The following is a 17,327-nucleotide window of genomic DNA, read 5'->3' as shown; positions in this document are numbered from 1 at the left end:
ACATTTACATTATTGATCAATTTGAATTAATACAATACAAAATTCATAAAATGAATTACATAATTAACCATACCATTATGTATATAGTATAATTTAACGTGCATGTGATTATGCTATATTATATTATGAATCACATAATAATATTATGAGCAGCAAAAATTAAGTTATATATTATTTATTTAAATTAACTTGTATAATTTAAATTATATAGTACAACTTTATAATATAGTTTATAAATACTATCAAAAAAAGGTATAGGCATGGGACTCAGATCAGACTCGATCGGGCCGATTTTTTAAAAGAAATTTGTATTTGGGTCGGGTTTTTTTTAGAAAATATGTTCCGATTGTTTAGGGTGAAAAATACCTAACCCGACCCGACCCGAAAATAATATAAATTTACTTTACATATTTAGGGATAATTACATTAATAACCCTCTATATATTATTTTTTGTTCAATTAGATCCATATTTTTATTGAATAAAAATGATACTATTATAAATATATTTATTTCAAGTCAGGTCGGGTCGTGGCCGGGTTCGAGTTAGGTGAAGGCACCCCTAAACTCGGGTCAGGTTAGGTTACGGATGGAGGGTATATATATTCAGGTCGAATCAGGTTGACCGAAAACTCAACCACGACTACATTCATCCATATATGTTTTTTTGGAAAGGAGAAGTGATTTAAGTATCTATTAGAAGAGAAAATTATATTAAAATTTCATTTTAAATAACCCTAAAAAACCACTCAAAAGGGTAAACCTGTGAATCTACTTGGTAGGGGAAATATCCAAAAACTTGGAAGTCAAAAAGTCGAATTTTTCCGAGTACACGAATCTTGATCCCCGTTGGTGTGGTATCTAGATAATGGAGAGAGTATGGTAACTAACTCCAGGATTCTGAACTCTGTAATAACCACCCGAGCCAGCACTAGTTTTGAGTTGTCACGAATCTTGATCCCCGTTGTTGTGGTATCGAGATAATGAACAAAGAAAGTTAGGTAACTAACGTCAAGATTCGGAACTCAGAACACAAAAGCAATAACCACCCGAGCCGGCACTAGTTTTGAGTTGTCACGAATCTTGATCCCCGTTGGTGCGGTATTGAGATAATGGAAAAAGAAAGTTCGTTAACTAACGTCATGATTTGGAACTCAGAACACGAAAGTAATAACCACCCGAGCCGGCACTAGTTTTCAGTTTTCACGGATCTTTAGAGAAGTAGTCAACAATCTCACCTAGAAGAAAGCATAATAATGTTCAAGAGAAATAGAAATTCGTACATATTCCCAGAAGAAAGGCATTTGAATGACTGAACATAATAATTCAATACAAAATTGCGGTTCAGTTATACAAACATCAGATGATGGAGCAAAAATGCTATGGCAACTTAGAAACTGGCAATTAGTAAATGGTTCTCCGGTGATACGCTTGATGGAACATATTTAACAAGCTGAGTTTCGAGTCCATGTTCCTTGAGCCACATTAACCTTCCCGTGTCAATTATCTGCTTGCACATAAAACCTAACTTTGCTCTCCCGATTGCATCCTCAGCACACTCTTCCTTTTCACTGCCACAGTGGAAACCAAATGTGGTTTTAGAAGACAAATGTGGAAAATGATCAAAATGCAGTTTTGTTTGTGAATCCAAAATGTTACGAGGGTAGACACATATCCATGCTCAGATAGACTCCAAAGAAATGGCACCAAGAAAATATGCTATATTACATTGATTCTGGATGCAACTTGAAATCCATAACGTCAGAAAGATCTGAACCATGATCAGCATCCACCGCCCAGCTTGTAAACCATGTAATTGCATGGAATTCTTCCTTGCCAATACCCAAACTCGTTAAGTATTTCTTATCTGCAGGGACAAGACCGTTAAACGGTCAGTGTACAAAGGATATGATGAATTTATACAAAGATGTTAGTTTGATGTAAGGCAGAAAAGTTAAATTACTTATGTAGTGTTTCCATTGGCAAAGATGGTGGCAGCATGTTGCTATGGCAAGACCTTTCAGGTGACAATTACTTCCACATTGTTCGACATTCTTTTCATCCACCAGGCAGCATCTGAGTGTCAAATCTGCATTGAAAAGTTTTGAGAATGTGAGACGGTAAAGAATGTTTTGCGCTGGTCTATCATTTAATTGGGATCGAATAAAAAAATCATTGAGACGTTCAACAGTCAAGTTTATGAGAAATTGCAGAGATGTAATAATTTACCGGTTGCAGGGCCACAGAGATGTTTACCGATAGCTATATAAGGAAGTTCTTGCAATGACTTGACAGCATTCAAGTTCAGATCCTCAACTGCAGAAGTAAAAGTTCATGATATGATGACAAAGTGAAGGGTAGGGAATTTTTTTTTTGTGAAGAAAAACGAAATTAATAATTTATTGCATCTAAAATAACAACGTTTTCGATACATCTTGGAACATCCAACACAAACCACACAGGAGAGGAACAACCAGACACCCAATTGGATAAAGTGTGAGCTACAATATCAGCATCTCTATTAACAAAAGTGTAGACACCTATTTTTGTCCGGATCTTTCTTGTTATTTAATTTAATTATTATTATTATTATTAATATTGTATTATTACATATCATTTTGCAGGCCCAAATGCACAAGCCCAAATACCCAACTCAAAATTACAAAGGCCCAATCTCGGAGCCCAGATAGTATACAAGCCCAACAACAATTGACCCGACCCAAGCCCAATATGTGATAACCTAGTAATTTTAAGGTTTTTGAAACCCTAAACCAAATCTCAACCATTTGGCCTTCCAGATCCCAGCCGTCACCTCTTCAGCAGACGCCGCCGTTAATACCAATTCAAGCCGAGCCTTTCCTCGCCGCCGTTAACATCCCTCAAACTTGCACTAACAGTGATAACATCCATGCAACAGTGACCTATTCTACTCCCATCAGTAAAAAAAAAACAGAGAAGAAAAATCTCACCAAATCACAAGGATATCCCGATGAAATCGGGCTAGGACAGAGGCTCAAATCCATCAATCACCAAGTCATCTCATGCATCAAAATAAAAATAGAGGAGGGAGACAGAGGACTGGGGAAGAACAAAAAAAAAACAAAAAGAGAAAAAGAAAAACAAAAGAGAAAAAGAGAGGAATCGAAACTTACCCATAACCGACCACCATTGCTTCATCGGAGTGATTGGGCTCTATCTTTGGAGGTAAAGATTTTTATCTTTTGGGTTTTGGGTTTCGAGTTTTGGATGTGAGTGGAGGTCTAGTTTTTTAGGTCGGTTTTAGGGGGAAACTGTGTAGTGTGTGAAACCCCGTGGCCACCGTTCGACGGTGGCCGGGGTTACGTGCTCTGCTTCGGCAGCGAGAGAATGAGAGGTTACAGAAAGGGAGAGTGAGAGCACGGCTGGACTGGGTAAATGAAACAAAATAACCCCTAAAGGAATTATATTCCATTAGCCATACGATGCCGTTTCACAAAGGAGAGAGTTTGCATTTTTTGCTAGTGGGTAAATCTCTATTCAAGTCCTTATATTTTGTAACCTGATCCGCATTTATCATTTTTAAGGGTAAATCACAATTTAGTCCTCCCTTGTTTGTATCATTTTATTTTGGTAACTAATGAAACTTTACCGTGCCTTACTTTGGGAACTGATTTTTCTATACTTGTGTTTTAGTCACTAACCTTATGTATTATGTTTGATATGCGAATCTGGTCATGGAATTTAGGATTTATTTATTTTGGTCACCATTTCATAGGGATGCATTTTGGTATAAATTTAGCGGGTCCTTCCATATTTCTTTTGTAGTCCCTATTTTTTTTTATTTTTTATTTATTTGTACCGATTTAAGCTGCATGTTTTGTTTCATTTTATTCTGGCCACTTGTTATATATTATTTATTTATTTCGAATTGTTCTGTTAATTTTTATTAGTTTTATTTAGGTCACTATTTGGTTTTATTTTGGGGTTATTTGCTTGTTTGGCCCCTGTTATTTATTTAAGTGTTGTTTAGATCCTTTTGTTAAATATGTATTTAGTATTTTAATCCTTGTGTTGAGTTTTATTTATTTATGTATTTATTTATTATTATTTTATTTACTTCATCTTTGTTTTTTATGAACTAATATTGTGGCATATTTATACTTTATTTTACATTATTGAATATTGTGTGTATGAGTTCTTTGCATATTAATTAGATATTTTCATTGTTTTATTAACATTAAAATTAATATATCATGTTATATATGTGTTAAGGTAGGATTTAATGATCATTTGTATACGTGTAAGTATATATATGTATGTATATAATACAGTACACGATTAGTTATGTTTATATTACAAGCAATCTCTGTACATTATGAATGTGAGTATGATATGTTTCGGTTTTATATTATGCATATTTATGCTAAAAATGTAAAAATACACTATTAAGTTTTTTTTTTGAATATTTCGAGAATACATATTTATAAAACGGGCGTGGAAAGTATCACTTGATTGAAGTGATACAATCCAATACGACATTCGAATAAATGTGAACTTAAATAAAATTGATTTAGTTTGTTAACTAATTCTTTTATTTTAAGTTAAACAATGTGATGCATTTTACCAAATGGCAATCTATATTATTTTACACAAATATCGATTCTACATTTATATTCGATTCACGTTTTAATAAATGATGAGAGAGTATTCTTTAAAGATAAGAAATAGACGAGTTAGCTTTCCCGACGGAGGATTGCTAGTCTCGATATTTTTTTTTTTTCGAGTTAAAGAATGTTCTCTAATTATTTAGTTCGAAGCAAATTAATCAATGTTCGATAAATAGATCATATTTTAATTTTATATTCAATTTTTAATTTCTACCATTTACGACAATGTGTAAGCGACACAGTACCAATTTTGGGCGCTGTGAGGGTGCTTATCCTTCCCCGCACGTAACCGACTCCCGAATCCATTTAAATGAATCCTTGGTAACACAAACCGAATTTTGTCTTAAAAAATGATTTTTCTTAAAATTGTATTAAAAGACGTTTTTAGGTATTCACCTACCTAACCCAAAAGTCGATGGCGACTCCCATTCGATTTAATTCCAAATTACAAAAATTTTCAAGTTAAAATCATAATTGTTTTTTAAATAATTTTTAATTGTTTTACCTAAAAATGGTTATGACAGCTTGGCGACTCTGCTGGAGACTTTTTTTTAGAGAGTCAAGCTGTAGGTCGCTTACACATTGTCGTTGTGGTCGAAATTATGAGTTCGAGTCTTTAGTTAATTTATGATCCGTTTATTGAAGTTTTTAATTGCTTCATTTTTCAACTGTCATACTAACATTTGAATTTTTGCTTTCAGATCGATCCAAGTTTTTGTCGAGTTTTATCTCTTTTTTGTTTTTAAGTCAAAGGTAGGTACGTTCCTCCTCACACACATCACGAACATTTACATAACATAAGCTCTAGACACGAGTTTCGATCCAAATTAATCGGGTGAATACTTTACTCTCGTAAGAATTTATTCTTCGTATGAGTCTTAGCAAATAACCCATGGGATACATACCTTATACCTTCGTAGGGATTTATTTCTCGTATGGGTATAAGGCGGTGAATCCCCTCGAATTGAACTCGTTCTGCTCGAAACCTGCAATGGGTGAGGATCGAGGGTCTGACAGCCCAAGGAGGCACTGACATCAAGGACAATTCGAGCACCAATTTGCTGTTAGAGCCGAAATCATGCATATAGTGAACTGTAGAACGATCACCCTAGGTATAGTCGTACCGAACCTCTGTTCGTCAGTAGGTACCCAAAATAGGTGTACACAAAGGAGGAGCATTTCTGAACCTTTCCTTCTTGCTTTAAATTCTGTTGAATAAAAGCATGCGAACTAGATACCATACGATTAGGTCAATTTCTTGAAAATATATCATTTTGGGTAGAAAGCATGTCCGGGTAGGACTGCTATTTAATAAAAGCATGTTCGGGTAGATATCATATCGGGGTAGGTGTTATATTTACCTGTATATATCATCTTTTAACTTTATCGATTATTATTTGTACTAACTCGTTTTTCTCTGGTGTTTGTGTTACTAACTCATTTTTTCTTATTTGCTTGTATTATTTTTCATCATTCTTTGCATTGCATTGACGTGACATAATGCGAAAATGTTGATCCGCAAGAAGATAGTCAAGAGAAAATTTTCACAATAAGAGGTGAAAGTTTTCAATCAAGCAGTCTCATATACATACATGCACTGAGGGTTAAAAGAAGCTCAGAACACAAAAATGAGATTTGCTCGAAGATCGTCTGTAATTCGAGACTGAAATGAAGATCCACTGATCCAAGGAGTAATCCAGTAGTAGATTCTTATCTACTATCTTGTCATCAAGGAGCGACGCAATGGCTTCAGCACCGACTAGGCATTAACGGATTTAGTTTACAAAGCATTGAAGGGCATCAGTTCCAAATACAGAGATCTGAGACGAAGCAGTGAACTCGAAGATCATCCATCATTCGAGACTGAAATGATGATCTACTAATCCAAGGAGTAATCTAACTGTAGATTCTCATCTACGAACATTCCACCAGTAACCATAAAGGAGCGACTCATTGACTTCACCACCGTTGGGGCAGTAACGGAGATAGATTAGAGAATGCTTGAGGGGTATCGTTTTCGAGGATGAAGATCCGAGATGAAGCAGCGATCCACTTCATATTCAATATCTAAGCGAAGGCATGTCTGTAAAGTGGATTGCCTTGTAATGTGAAAGCTTTTATTTCTGGTGGAAATTATTCTACGATATTCATCGTTGGGATCAATAATTTTGCATCTGCATCTTTCCATTTTTGCATATGTATTTTATCATTCATAAATAGAATTAATCAATAGAGGATTAGATGAAGTGGTCCAAACCACGCTACACTATATTGAGAATAGAAGCAAGATTCATGTTGAAATCAGTACAGTGGAAGCTTGTTCAGTTGGTTGTAGGGTAGAGCCTTCCAAGATTATTTGAGAAAGAATCCCCATATCCTGAGGTCTATGATGTTGATATAATATAGGAAGCTCCAGATATTCAGTTGAAAAATGTAAGGCTTTGAAGCGCAAGATCCAGAACCTGGTGGATTCAGGGGCATGGACAATCGAAGATGGATGAGGACATTGCATCTACCATTTACATCCATAGACATTGTTTTGTTTGAACTCGTTTTTGTTCTGTCTTTTATATTTACTTAAATATTTTTAATCTTAATATTTGAATTTATGCTACCTTCTAAGGTTGAATAATTGAACGAATTTTAATCTTGAGTTCTTTGAATATCAAATGAATTATGTATTCTCTTAATTCTTTAAAAATTATATATTTTTGACATATGGAAAGATTAGACCTATCTTATCCCATCTAAACTAAAATAAAATCTCTCGATTTTTACCCTAAATAATTCATTGTCACTACCAAAGAACCAATTTTTGACATTCCCTCTCTTTGAGACCTTGAAACATTCTTTTTGACTTTGAAACATTACATATATCGTTTTGATACACAAAAGTCATACATACTTTTTTTGAGCCAATAAAATCACCATCGTCTTCTTATACGTAAACCCGACATATTTTTCTACCAATAAAACCTACAAGCACCGAGTACAAGATGTTCACTTGAACATGAACCTTCCTACCAGAAAAAACAATGTGGGCATCTCGAGAAGACAATGAGGAGTATCTCGACTTAGCTTCCTGAGGATGAGTTTGTACAATTGAGGCAATTTGAAAGCAAGAAGCATAAAAAAGAAATTATTACAAAATAATTCTATCATTCATTAATTACAGTTTTCATGTGAATAACAATTAATCCTGAAAATCTATCCCCCTGGGGATACCTTTTCTGCAAGGACTTTTGTGTATGAGATGATGAACGGCTTTCTTTCTTTATCCCTTCTCAACAGGAGAAAATCTATATCCCTTGTATTCCCTTTTGAGCCTAAATTTTATTTTCTTCTGATTCAACCCTAACCAAGGATCACCCTCCACACTAGGGGGCAAGGTGAAGGAAATATGCTCGTATGAGTGAAGACCATTGATCCAGATGAGATATCGAAAAGCGAACCAAATGCCAAGTGTGAAGATCTAATCAAAGAAGCAAAGAGAAAGAAACAAAGAAAAAACAAAGAAAACAAAAGCAAAAACAAAGAAAATAGCAAAGAAAAAAAAGATAACAAAGAGCACAGACAATGAGTCCCTCTACTCAAATGACGCATCGAGCTTTAAACCGTGAGATTGATCAAGCATAATCACTCCAGAATCACTTCACTTGAAGATCATAGAACATTAAGAGAAAAACATATGTGAGCATATTAAAATTGAGCAAGACAAAATTAAAGGCATCAAGAATGAATTGATCATTGGTTCAATTACCTGCAAACACTTGTTTGGGCCTTTTATTCGTTTCTTTCATAACCCTGAGCCATGACTGTTTGCGTGTTGTGAGTACCATAAAATATACGCAAATAATGTGCAAGTATACACAATCGCTCAAGTAATAAAGTGATGAGTGAGTATCGTCTTCACAGGGATTGGAAGGATATTGAGTAAAGTTTATGCACTATTCTATCTAAGTATAGTTAGTCTTGATATATACAAATGTCACGGCAATGGATATGTGTATGCTGGTGAATGTGGATTGATGGTGTGATGGTGTAGCAAATGGAAATGCAGTGGCAAGAACATATATTCAATGTTGGAAATGATGAAATGTCAAGGCAATGAAAAATGGTAAAAATAATAAATAAAAGATAAATAAAATAAAAAGAAGATAATCCTCACGTGACAAGCTTTCAATTGAATGAATGGTAGGGATTGATCTAAGAATGCTAAACTGATCTCTCAGGCAGATTTAAGCTATCTGGTCTTTACTTACTAGACAGGGCTTTCCTAAAATGTTCTCATAGGAACCTAACAGAATAGGATGCCAAAGCATCTGCTCTCACTCAACGATGTTGGACAGCCTACCCTATTGATAAAGACACCATTTTTAGTCGTTGCAATCCTATCATAGTCTCTTCCGAGATCTAAGGGATTAGGTTATAATATTCCTAGTCCGGTTCAAAGCCCCTTGAAAATACTATAACCCATTGCTTATGAGGATCTTGCCTTGCGTTTCTTCCGAATACTTACAAGTATTTTTAGCTTTAGATTCTTCCGAACACCTAACCTTCATCTAAGAAATGGACATTTCCATGCCTCTTACAAGCCTAGATGGTGAAGCATTCATAAGCAAAGCAAATAAAGAACCAAAATAAACTTAAATATACCATTAAAATAAAGATAAAACATCCATTAAACCAACCACCACCAAATAAGTTAGTTCATGTAGGGTTCGAAATATCCATAGAAAAATCCAAAAATATTCATTCCAACAACCCATAAATAAAATAAATAAAATAACAGCAAAGGGAAGTGAGAAAGAGCCTTCGACGCGCGCCACCGGAGGTCTCCTCGGCCACCACGAACCGCCTTAGCTCGCTAGCTCCTCTCGGCGCCTAGCTCACCACTCCTTGAAGCTTTATCAATGGAGGAAAACCCAAGGAAGAAGAAAGGAAAAGAGAAAATAAAAATCTGATTTTTCTGCTACAATATGCTCTCCTTTCTTCCACACACACTCTCTCTTGTGAGGTGTAATATATAATAAAAATATCTAGGGGTAATGATGAGGTTGTTGGGATATTGTTGGGTGCAAAATACCCCTCATACTCCTAGAATCACATGTTGTGCATGAACCTTATCCTCCAGGTGTCAGTGGTCCCCTAGCAGGTGTTACATACATCATTTCATGTGTAGAGGCAGCTGTCCACGTACACTGTATATTTTTGTCATTTTCTACGCCAGAAATACCGAGGCATTTCAATCTGCTTCAGTAACGTGTGATGCCGCGACATTACTTCCCAGCTCGCCTATTTTTCTTGTTATTTTCTGCACATCACTAAAAACCACACCTTCCTCCTCATATAGCACCTTAATAAAATAAAATAACACAACCACCACAAATGCAATTATATGCAGCTACATACATCTAAAATGACTTATATATACCCTTAAACAAACAATAACTTAAGTAAAAAAGGCCTTAAAAGTAGTCTTTTTACGGAGTTATCACACCCCCAAACTTAAGCTATTGCTTGTCATCAAGCAATGGATAACAATTAACACAATCAAAATGTCATGGAAATTTCAACAGTAGGACAACAAGACAAAATTCAATTTTAACCCTCAGAAAAATCGGCTTCAACATGCTAGACATATCAAGAATTCAAGTACTTTTCCCTAGGTCAAGATTCTTTATGGTGTTGTGTATGTGATTTATTGTATCTAATCTATACTTAACGAATTTAGGCAATTTCTAATTGAGTTCCCTAGTTTTGCCATGGCATTAACTTATTCATTAAGCACATTTATACTCCCTTTTCACTTACTACACATTTTTTTTCTTATTTTTTTTTCACTTTTTTTATGCTGCTACGAAGGGAGTCAGCTCATCACACCTACCATCCCACACTCTAGGTGAAAGGGAGCATACCTTCCACCCCCAAGCTAGTCAGGCAGAGTCATCCCGTGACTACTTTCATTCACTCGTATGCGCGTGACTTCCATTTATTAAAGAGAGTTCCAGGCAATGCCACGGCAAAGAGGAGTGTCCCTCTACAGCTATGCTGAAGCATTTATTCACGATTAAACAAAATTCAGAGATAAGGGAGTTTTTTTTAATTGATTTATCATTTAAGCATAATACCATATTTTAATGCCAATGCTAACCAGAGTTCTTTCATAAAAATTTCCTAAGTTCATTAAGTATAGAGAACATACAAATCTTGTAATAATAATTCACAAAGCATCAAGCCCTAGAGTCAGTTCTATCATTCTCAATAGTCATTTACATTCAATTTCTAGCCTAAAAAGTTCATCTTCATCAGGTATCATCAAAACCTTTCATCTAACTGTCCTACCATTTACTGATGCCATGGCATAACATTATGCTAATATTATCATGCACATGTTCTACAAAGAACACTACCTCCCCCAAACTTGAGAGAAGCATTGTTCTCAATGTTGAATAAAAACTAAGTTAAAACTAGACTACATGCTATGCGATGCAATGCAATGCAAGGTACCTTGTCTTCCTAAGATGGTGGTGGAGTCACGCTGGCAGTGCTAGTAGTATTGTGTCTGGTGTACCTCCTCAGTGATGTGGGGCTTTTGTCAGGATCAGAACTGGGTTCAGCAGGTGGTGTGCTAGGGCCTTCAGTGTTCTTAGATGTTGAGGTCTCCATACGCCCAACAGATGACTTCAGATGTCATCTAGTCCATGCTGACTGGGTTAGCATCCTCTGACTTGGGTGTACTGTCTTGCTGAGTGAGATTTGCAAATGTCGAGGCATCCTCAAATGATGGCAAGATCTTGTCCAGAATGACAAGGAAGATTATAAGCCCAATGTGGAAGCATCTCCTTTTGAACAGGTGCCACGACTACGTCTTGTTAAAGCCTCAATTACATCTAGATTTGCAGTGGCATATTGGTTTGCAGCAGCCTGTGAAGTTCCCTCGTGAGATTTCATCATATTCATCCTTCAAAATACCCTTTGTCCTAAAAAAAAAGTAATATTAAAATTAAAAATAAAGAAATATAACAAATAAAAATAAACAACCAAACACTCATGACAAAATAAAACTTCTAAAACATAAATTAAAAAGGGTTCAAGGGATGCAAACTCTAAAAATATTATGAATTATTATGGCATTTTTGTCGCGTTCGATTGGAGCACCAATATAGACCAAAATGCTCCACATATATAACAGCGCCACCTTTAGTGTAAGTCGATAGAACCCGATTTGTAGGACCTTTGTAGTAGTCCTCTCTTTTCGCTCCCCGTTGTCATGGCATCTTTTAATTGCTTGGGCAGTAAAGTCTTTGAAGAAGTAGGGGTCATCATCCTGCATCAACTTGTTCTTGCCCTGGCTATTCAAGTATGGAAGCAAAACACCACTAACGAGAAAATTAAAAATGTCAGCATACCACGATAATGTCGTGGCAAATAATAATTTCTCATCAGGGATTTTTTCTCCATTTTAATCTATATTTCTTTCACAATTTCTAGCCTAGAAAAATGGGCAACTACTTGGGGTTTAGGATGAGTAAATTCAATGAAATCCAAAGGTTCAATTTTTGTACCTGGTCTAGCTATGAGTAAGCTAGACTGACCCGCCTCCTTTGTCTTCTTCATCGAGCTTCAAGTACTCACAAGTGCCTAAAAAAATGTCATGGCATGATTCTGCAGCTTCCCTTTGGTCATCAACTTCTGCTAGTGGGGGTTTTTCTTTTGCCGTGGCATTATTTTGCCTGCCATCATTGGGTTTACTCATTGAACCTTCAACGTTGTTCTCCAGCGAATGTGAGTCCTCTTGCAATTGAGGTTCTTTATGCATAATCTCATAGTTGAGTTCTTCGAGTGTTTCCCCCCCAAACTTAGCATCTTTGTAGATATAGATGCCACTCCCTGAGGTGAATGTACTAAATTGCTCACTGCCTTTAGCCTTAGTAACTTCAGTATCACTAGACAATCTATCTGGTTGGTATTTTTGTAATGCCGTGGCAATTTGATCCACTTGCATTTCCAAAGCTCTCAAAGACAAACTATGACTTTGCAACCATTCCCCTTGACTTTGTAATAATTCTTCTTGACTCTTAATAGATGCATCGTGATCTTGTAATAGAGCCTTTGTAGTTGCCATAAAGTCTTGCATAGTGGCTTCTAAAGAAATTGTATTAAGTGAAGATGTTGTCCCTTGATTATGCCATGGCATATTGTTTGAGAGGATAGAGCTCGTCTATATATTGCTGCTTAGCAAGATGACTGACATTACGAGCTCCTTGATTTCCCATGAGAAATTGGGATGCTGACTCCATCCATTGAAGTTTCCCACATAGTTGATGGACTTTTGATTATTCGGGCATTCACATTCATGGTGATTGCCTTGGCATAACATACATGCCAAGCTATCAACCTTCACTTCTTTCACATCCTTAGAATTTTGCAAATTCTTCAACATATTGGTGATGGTAAAGAGTTGGGCCGACACTGAATCTTCAGCTTCCAACTTGAATGTCTCAGATGCCTTTCTTCGAGTTTCAAACCTTGAAGAGGGAAATTGGTAATCATGGTTAGTGATTTGATCAAGAATGCCAAAAGCCTCTACAGGTGATTTGTCAAGTAAAGTTCCATTTGTCCAGGCATCTAGCATCATCCTCGTGGGTGCATTGGCTCCATTGTAGAACATCACGACTTGAGTCCAGTCGTGGAATCCATGGTTGGTACATTTGCGAAGCAATTCTTTGTAGCGGTCCCAACACTCATGCATTGACTCGTCATCAGCTTGGTGAAAAGATGCAATGGCATTCCTAAGATGGTTGTTCATATTCGGTGGATTATGCCGTAGTAAAATTTTTTCGCACAATTCAGCCCAAGACCTTATCGAACCGAAAGGTAATCCATTGAGCCATGCCCTGGCATCATCTTTCAAAGAATATGGAAATAACTTCAATTTCAGCACATCTTCATGCACACCTTCTTGTCGAAAGGAGTCACAGACCTCCAAAAATTCTTGAACATGTTGCCTTGCTTCCTCATGAGGAGCACCACCAAACTTTCCAATCAAGTCCAACATGTCGAACATAACCGGTTTAAGCTCGAATTGGGTTGCCTGAATCTTGGGAGCTATAATAGCAGGTTTTAGGTCATCGAAGGTGGGAGCTAAGTAATCTCTAATAGTTTGTGGTCGAGCAGCATTCATAACATTTGGAATTGTCGTGGCATTTAGAACTGCAGGATCCTTCACTTGATTTTGAACAACATGAGCCTCAAGTTCTAGATGAAATAATGGTTCTTTGGGTCTTTTCCGTGTCATGCGACAATCGTAACACCTGAAAAAGGTAAACACAAAAACAAGTAACTATGTACAAAGAAAATAAATAAAACGGTGTAATAACTAAACTCAACATCATCAATTTCCAATCCCCGGCAACGGCGCCAAAAACTTGTTTGCGTGTTGTGAGTACTATAAAATATACGCAAATAATGTGCAAGTAGACACAATCACTCAAGTAATAAAGTGATGAGTGAGTATCGTCTCCACAGGGATTGGAAGGATATTGAGTAAAGTTTATGCACTATTCTATCTAAGTATAGTTAGTCTTGATATATACAAATGTCACGGCAATGGATATGTGTATACTGGTGAATGTGGATTGATGGTGTGATGGTTTAGCAAATGGAAATGCAGTGGCAAGAACAAATATTCAATGTTGGAAATGATGAAATGTCAAGGCAATGAAAAATGGTAAAAATAATAAATAAAAGATAAATAAAATAAAAAGAAGATAATCCTCACGTGACAAGCTTTTAATGGAATGAATGGTAGGGATTGATCTAAGAATGCTAAACTGATCTCTCAGACAGATTTAAGCTATCTGGTCTTTACTTACTCGACAGGGCTTTCCTAAAATGTTCTCATAGGAACCTAACAGAATATGATGCCAAAGCATCTGCTCTCACTCAACGATGTTGGACAGCCTACCCTATTGATAAAGACACCATTTTTTGTCGTTGCAATCCTATCCTAGTCTCTTTCGAGATCTAAGGGATTAGGTTATAATATTCCTAGTCCGATTCAAAGCCCCTTGAAAATACTATAACCCATTTCTTATGAGGATCTTGCCTTGCGTTTCTTCCGAATACTTACAAGTATTTTTAGCTTAGGATTCTTCCGAACACCTAACCTTCATCTAAGAAATGGATATTTCCATGCCTCTTACAAGCCTAGATGGTGAAGCATTCATAAGCAAAGCAAATAAAGAACCAAAATAAACTTAAATATACCATTAAAATAAAGTTAGAACATCCATTAAACCAACCACCACCAAATAAGTTAGTTCATGGTGGGGTTTGAAATATCCATAGAAAAATCCACAAAATATTCGTTCTAATAACCCACAAATAAAATAAATAAAATAACAGCAAAGGGAAGTGAGAAAGAGCCTTCGACGCACGCCACCGGAGGTCTCCTCGGCCACCACGAACTGCCTTAGCTCGCTAGCTCCTCAGGCGCCTAGCTTACCACTCCTTGAAGCTTTATCAATGGAGGAAAACCCAAGGAAGAAGAAGGAAAATGGAAAATAAAAATCTAATTTTTCTGCTATAATATGCGTCTCATTTCTTCCACACACACTCTCTCTTGTGAGGTGTAATATATAATAAAAATATCTATGGGTAATGATGAGGTTGTTGGGTGCAAAATACCCCTCATACCCCTAGAATCACATTTTGTGCATGAACCTTATCCTCCAGGTGTCAGTGGTCCCCTAACAGGCTGTTACAGCCATCATTTCACGTGCAGAGGCAGCTATCCACGTACAACTATATATTTTTGTCGTTTTCTACGCCAGAAATACCGAGGCATTTCAATCTGCTTTAGCAACGTGTGATGCCGCGGCATTACTTCCCAGCTCGCCTATTTTGCTTGTTTTTTTCTGCACATCACTAAAAACCACACCTTCCTCCTCATATAGCACCTTAATAAAATAAAATAACACAACCACCACAAATGCAATTATATGTACCCTTAAACAAACAATAACTTAAGTCAAAAAGGCCTTAAAAGTAGTCTTTTTACGGAGTTATCAATGACCTACATTACGTGCCTAAAAAGTCCCTTCTAATCATACATAGATTTCTAAGTAGAAGAGACTATCTTCAGATTTCATCATACCCATCAGATTAATCTTTTATTTACAAAAAAAGTTTTTTCTAAAAACTTTAATGCATGATAGAGAAAAAATAACAAAGGGGGTTCAAGACGTAAATTCTGAATAATGCCTTGAAACCAAAGGAGGATTCGAGTTGACAACCTGAAAAGGTGGTTCGAATATTGAGATGGTGCAGCTATGCATAGAAGGTGATCGTACAAATCTCTTGATAAGGTGTCGCACAACCCAAATGAGATCATGAGAACTGGGAGTCGGAGAACACTTCCAATAAGTAAGTACAGAAGCTACTCCATCAGATCAGTGAACAGTAAATAAATGAGAACCCCATACATTTGACAAAAATAATAACCTGAGATATTTTTATCATTTTCTTGTTTAACCATACCTCAAAGATAGTATTGATCTTGACACTTGTCAAATAGCTATAATTTATTGAAGGATTAACAGAGTAATTCATTCTTTGATATCCAATGAACTCTTGTTTTATGATTTGTCAATTATGAAACCTTGAAAGGAGCAATATTTTTAAAACTTGTCATTAAACATTTTTCAAAACTCTTTTAATTGATATTTTCATACTTTTGAAAATACAAGAAGAAAAAAATGTTTTTCAAACAAGATAATCTCTCTGGAGGCATATCTTGGAATTCAACAAAGATCCCTCTGAAGTTCAAGATTGAAGCTTGGGCAAGAAAAGACATTTATGGGGCAAATTTTGATGGGGCAAGGAAAACAATTGTCTCAGATTGAGGTTTGCAAGAGTACACCCTAGTGGAAATGAAGACAAAATAAATCAAAGATAGAGTGAAAACTACTCTCGCAACTATTCTCCTTCCAGATCGAGAAGACATACATCAATACATACATACATACACATACATACATGTTACATGAGTTTGCATCGTTGCATCAAACATTTATCATCATGTGTATTAAATACATTTTCTCCTCATTTGAGGACAAATTCAATAAAAAAATAAATAAATTTCATCTTCACATCCATAATGATATCGAAGATAGTCAGTCAAAAACGCATTATTTTGATCTCTTAGGAAATCAAAGCTCAGAAATGAACATATATATCTACCTTTAAGAAACAATGATTTGAATTCCTAAACTCAACAATCAAGACATTTCCTCAACATGCAGGAACAAGCAGACTTTATATCGCCTTTGAGGGTGTTTTTCTTGAAACAAATTTTGTCTCGCTTGAGACAGTTTTATAAAAACAAATTTTGTCTCACTTAAGACAATTTCTCTTAAAACAAATTTCGTCTCGCTTGAGACATTTTTCCTTTGAGATACAAATTTTGAATTTGCTTCACATGAAACAAAATTAATATCACTTGAGATTGTTGTTTATTTCAAAACAAATTTCATCTCGATTGAGACATTTTTTCTATGAGATACAAATTTAAATTTGTTGTACTTGAAACAAAATTAACCTCACTTGATATTTTCAAAATCGATTCGTCTCGCGTGAGATGGTTTCCCCTTAAAAAATACCTTTTAGATTGTTTCCCT

General features: G+C 35.9%; 1 protein-coding gene across 1 annotated transcript in view; it reads right to left on the bottom strand.

The window, feature by feature from the left end:
* Positions 1-1,282: 1,282 nt before the first annotated feature.
* The window catches only part of LOC120136788 (tRNA:m(4)X modification enzyme TRM13-like), a 29,264-nt gene continuing 13,219 nt past the window's right edge, over positions 1,283-17,327 (bottom strand). Inside the window, 4 exon segments of the mRNA XM_039152747.1 lie at positions 1,283-1,569; positions 1,727-1,865; positions 1,962-2,087; positions 2,228-2,314. Coding sequence (XP_039008678.1) covers positions 1,389-1,569; positions 1,727-1,865; positions 1,962-2,087; positions 2,228-2,314 — 533 coding nt within the window. The 3' untranslated portion in view covers positions 1,283-1,388.

This window comes from Hibiscus syriacus, unplaced genomic scaffold, assembly GCF_006381635.1.
Source record: "Hibiscus syriacus cultivar Baekdansim isolate YM2019G1 unplaced genomic scaffold, ASM638163v2 tig00110637_pilon, whole genome shotgun sequence".
Classification (NCBI taxonomy): Eukaryota; Viridiplantae; Streptophyta; class Magnoliopsida; order Malvales; family Malvaceae; genus Hibiscus; species Hibiscus syriacus.
Note: the sequence above shows the minus strand (reverse complement) of the source record. Positions and strands in the feature narration are given on the sequence as shown.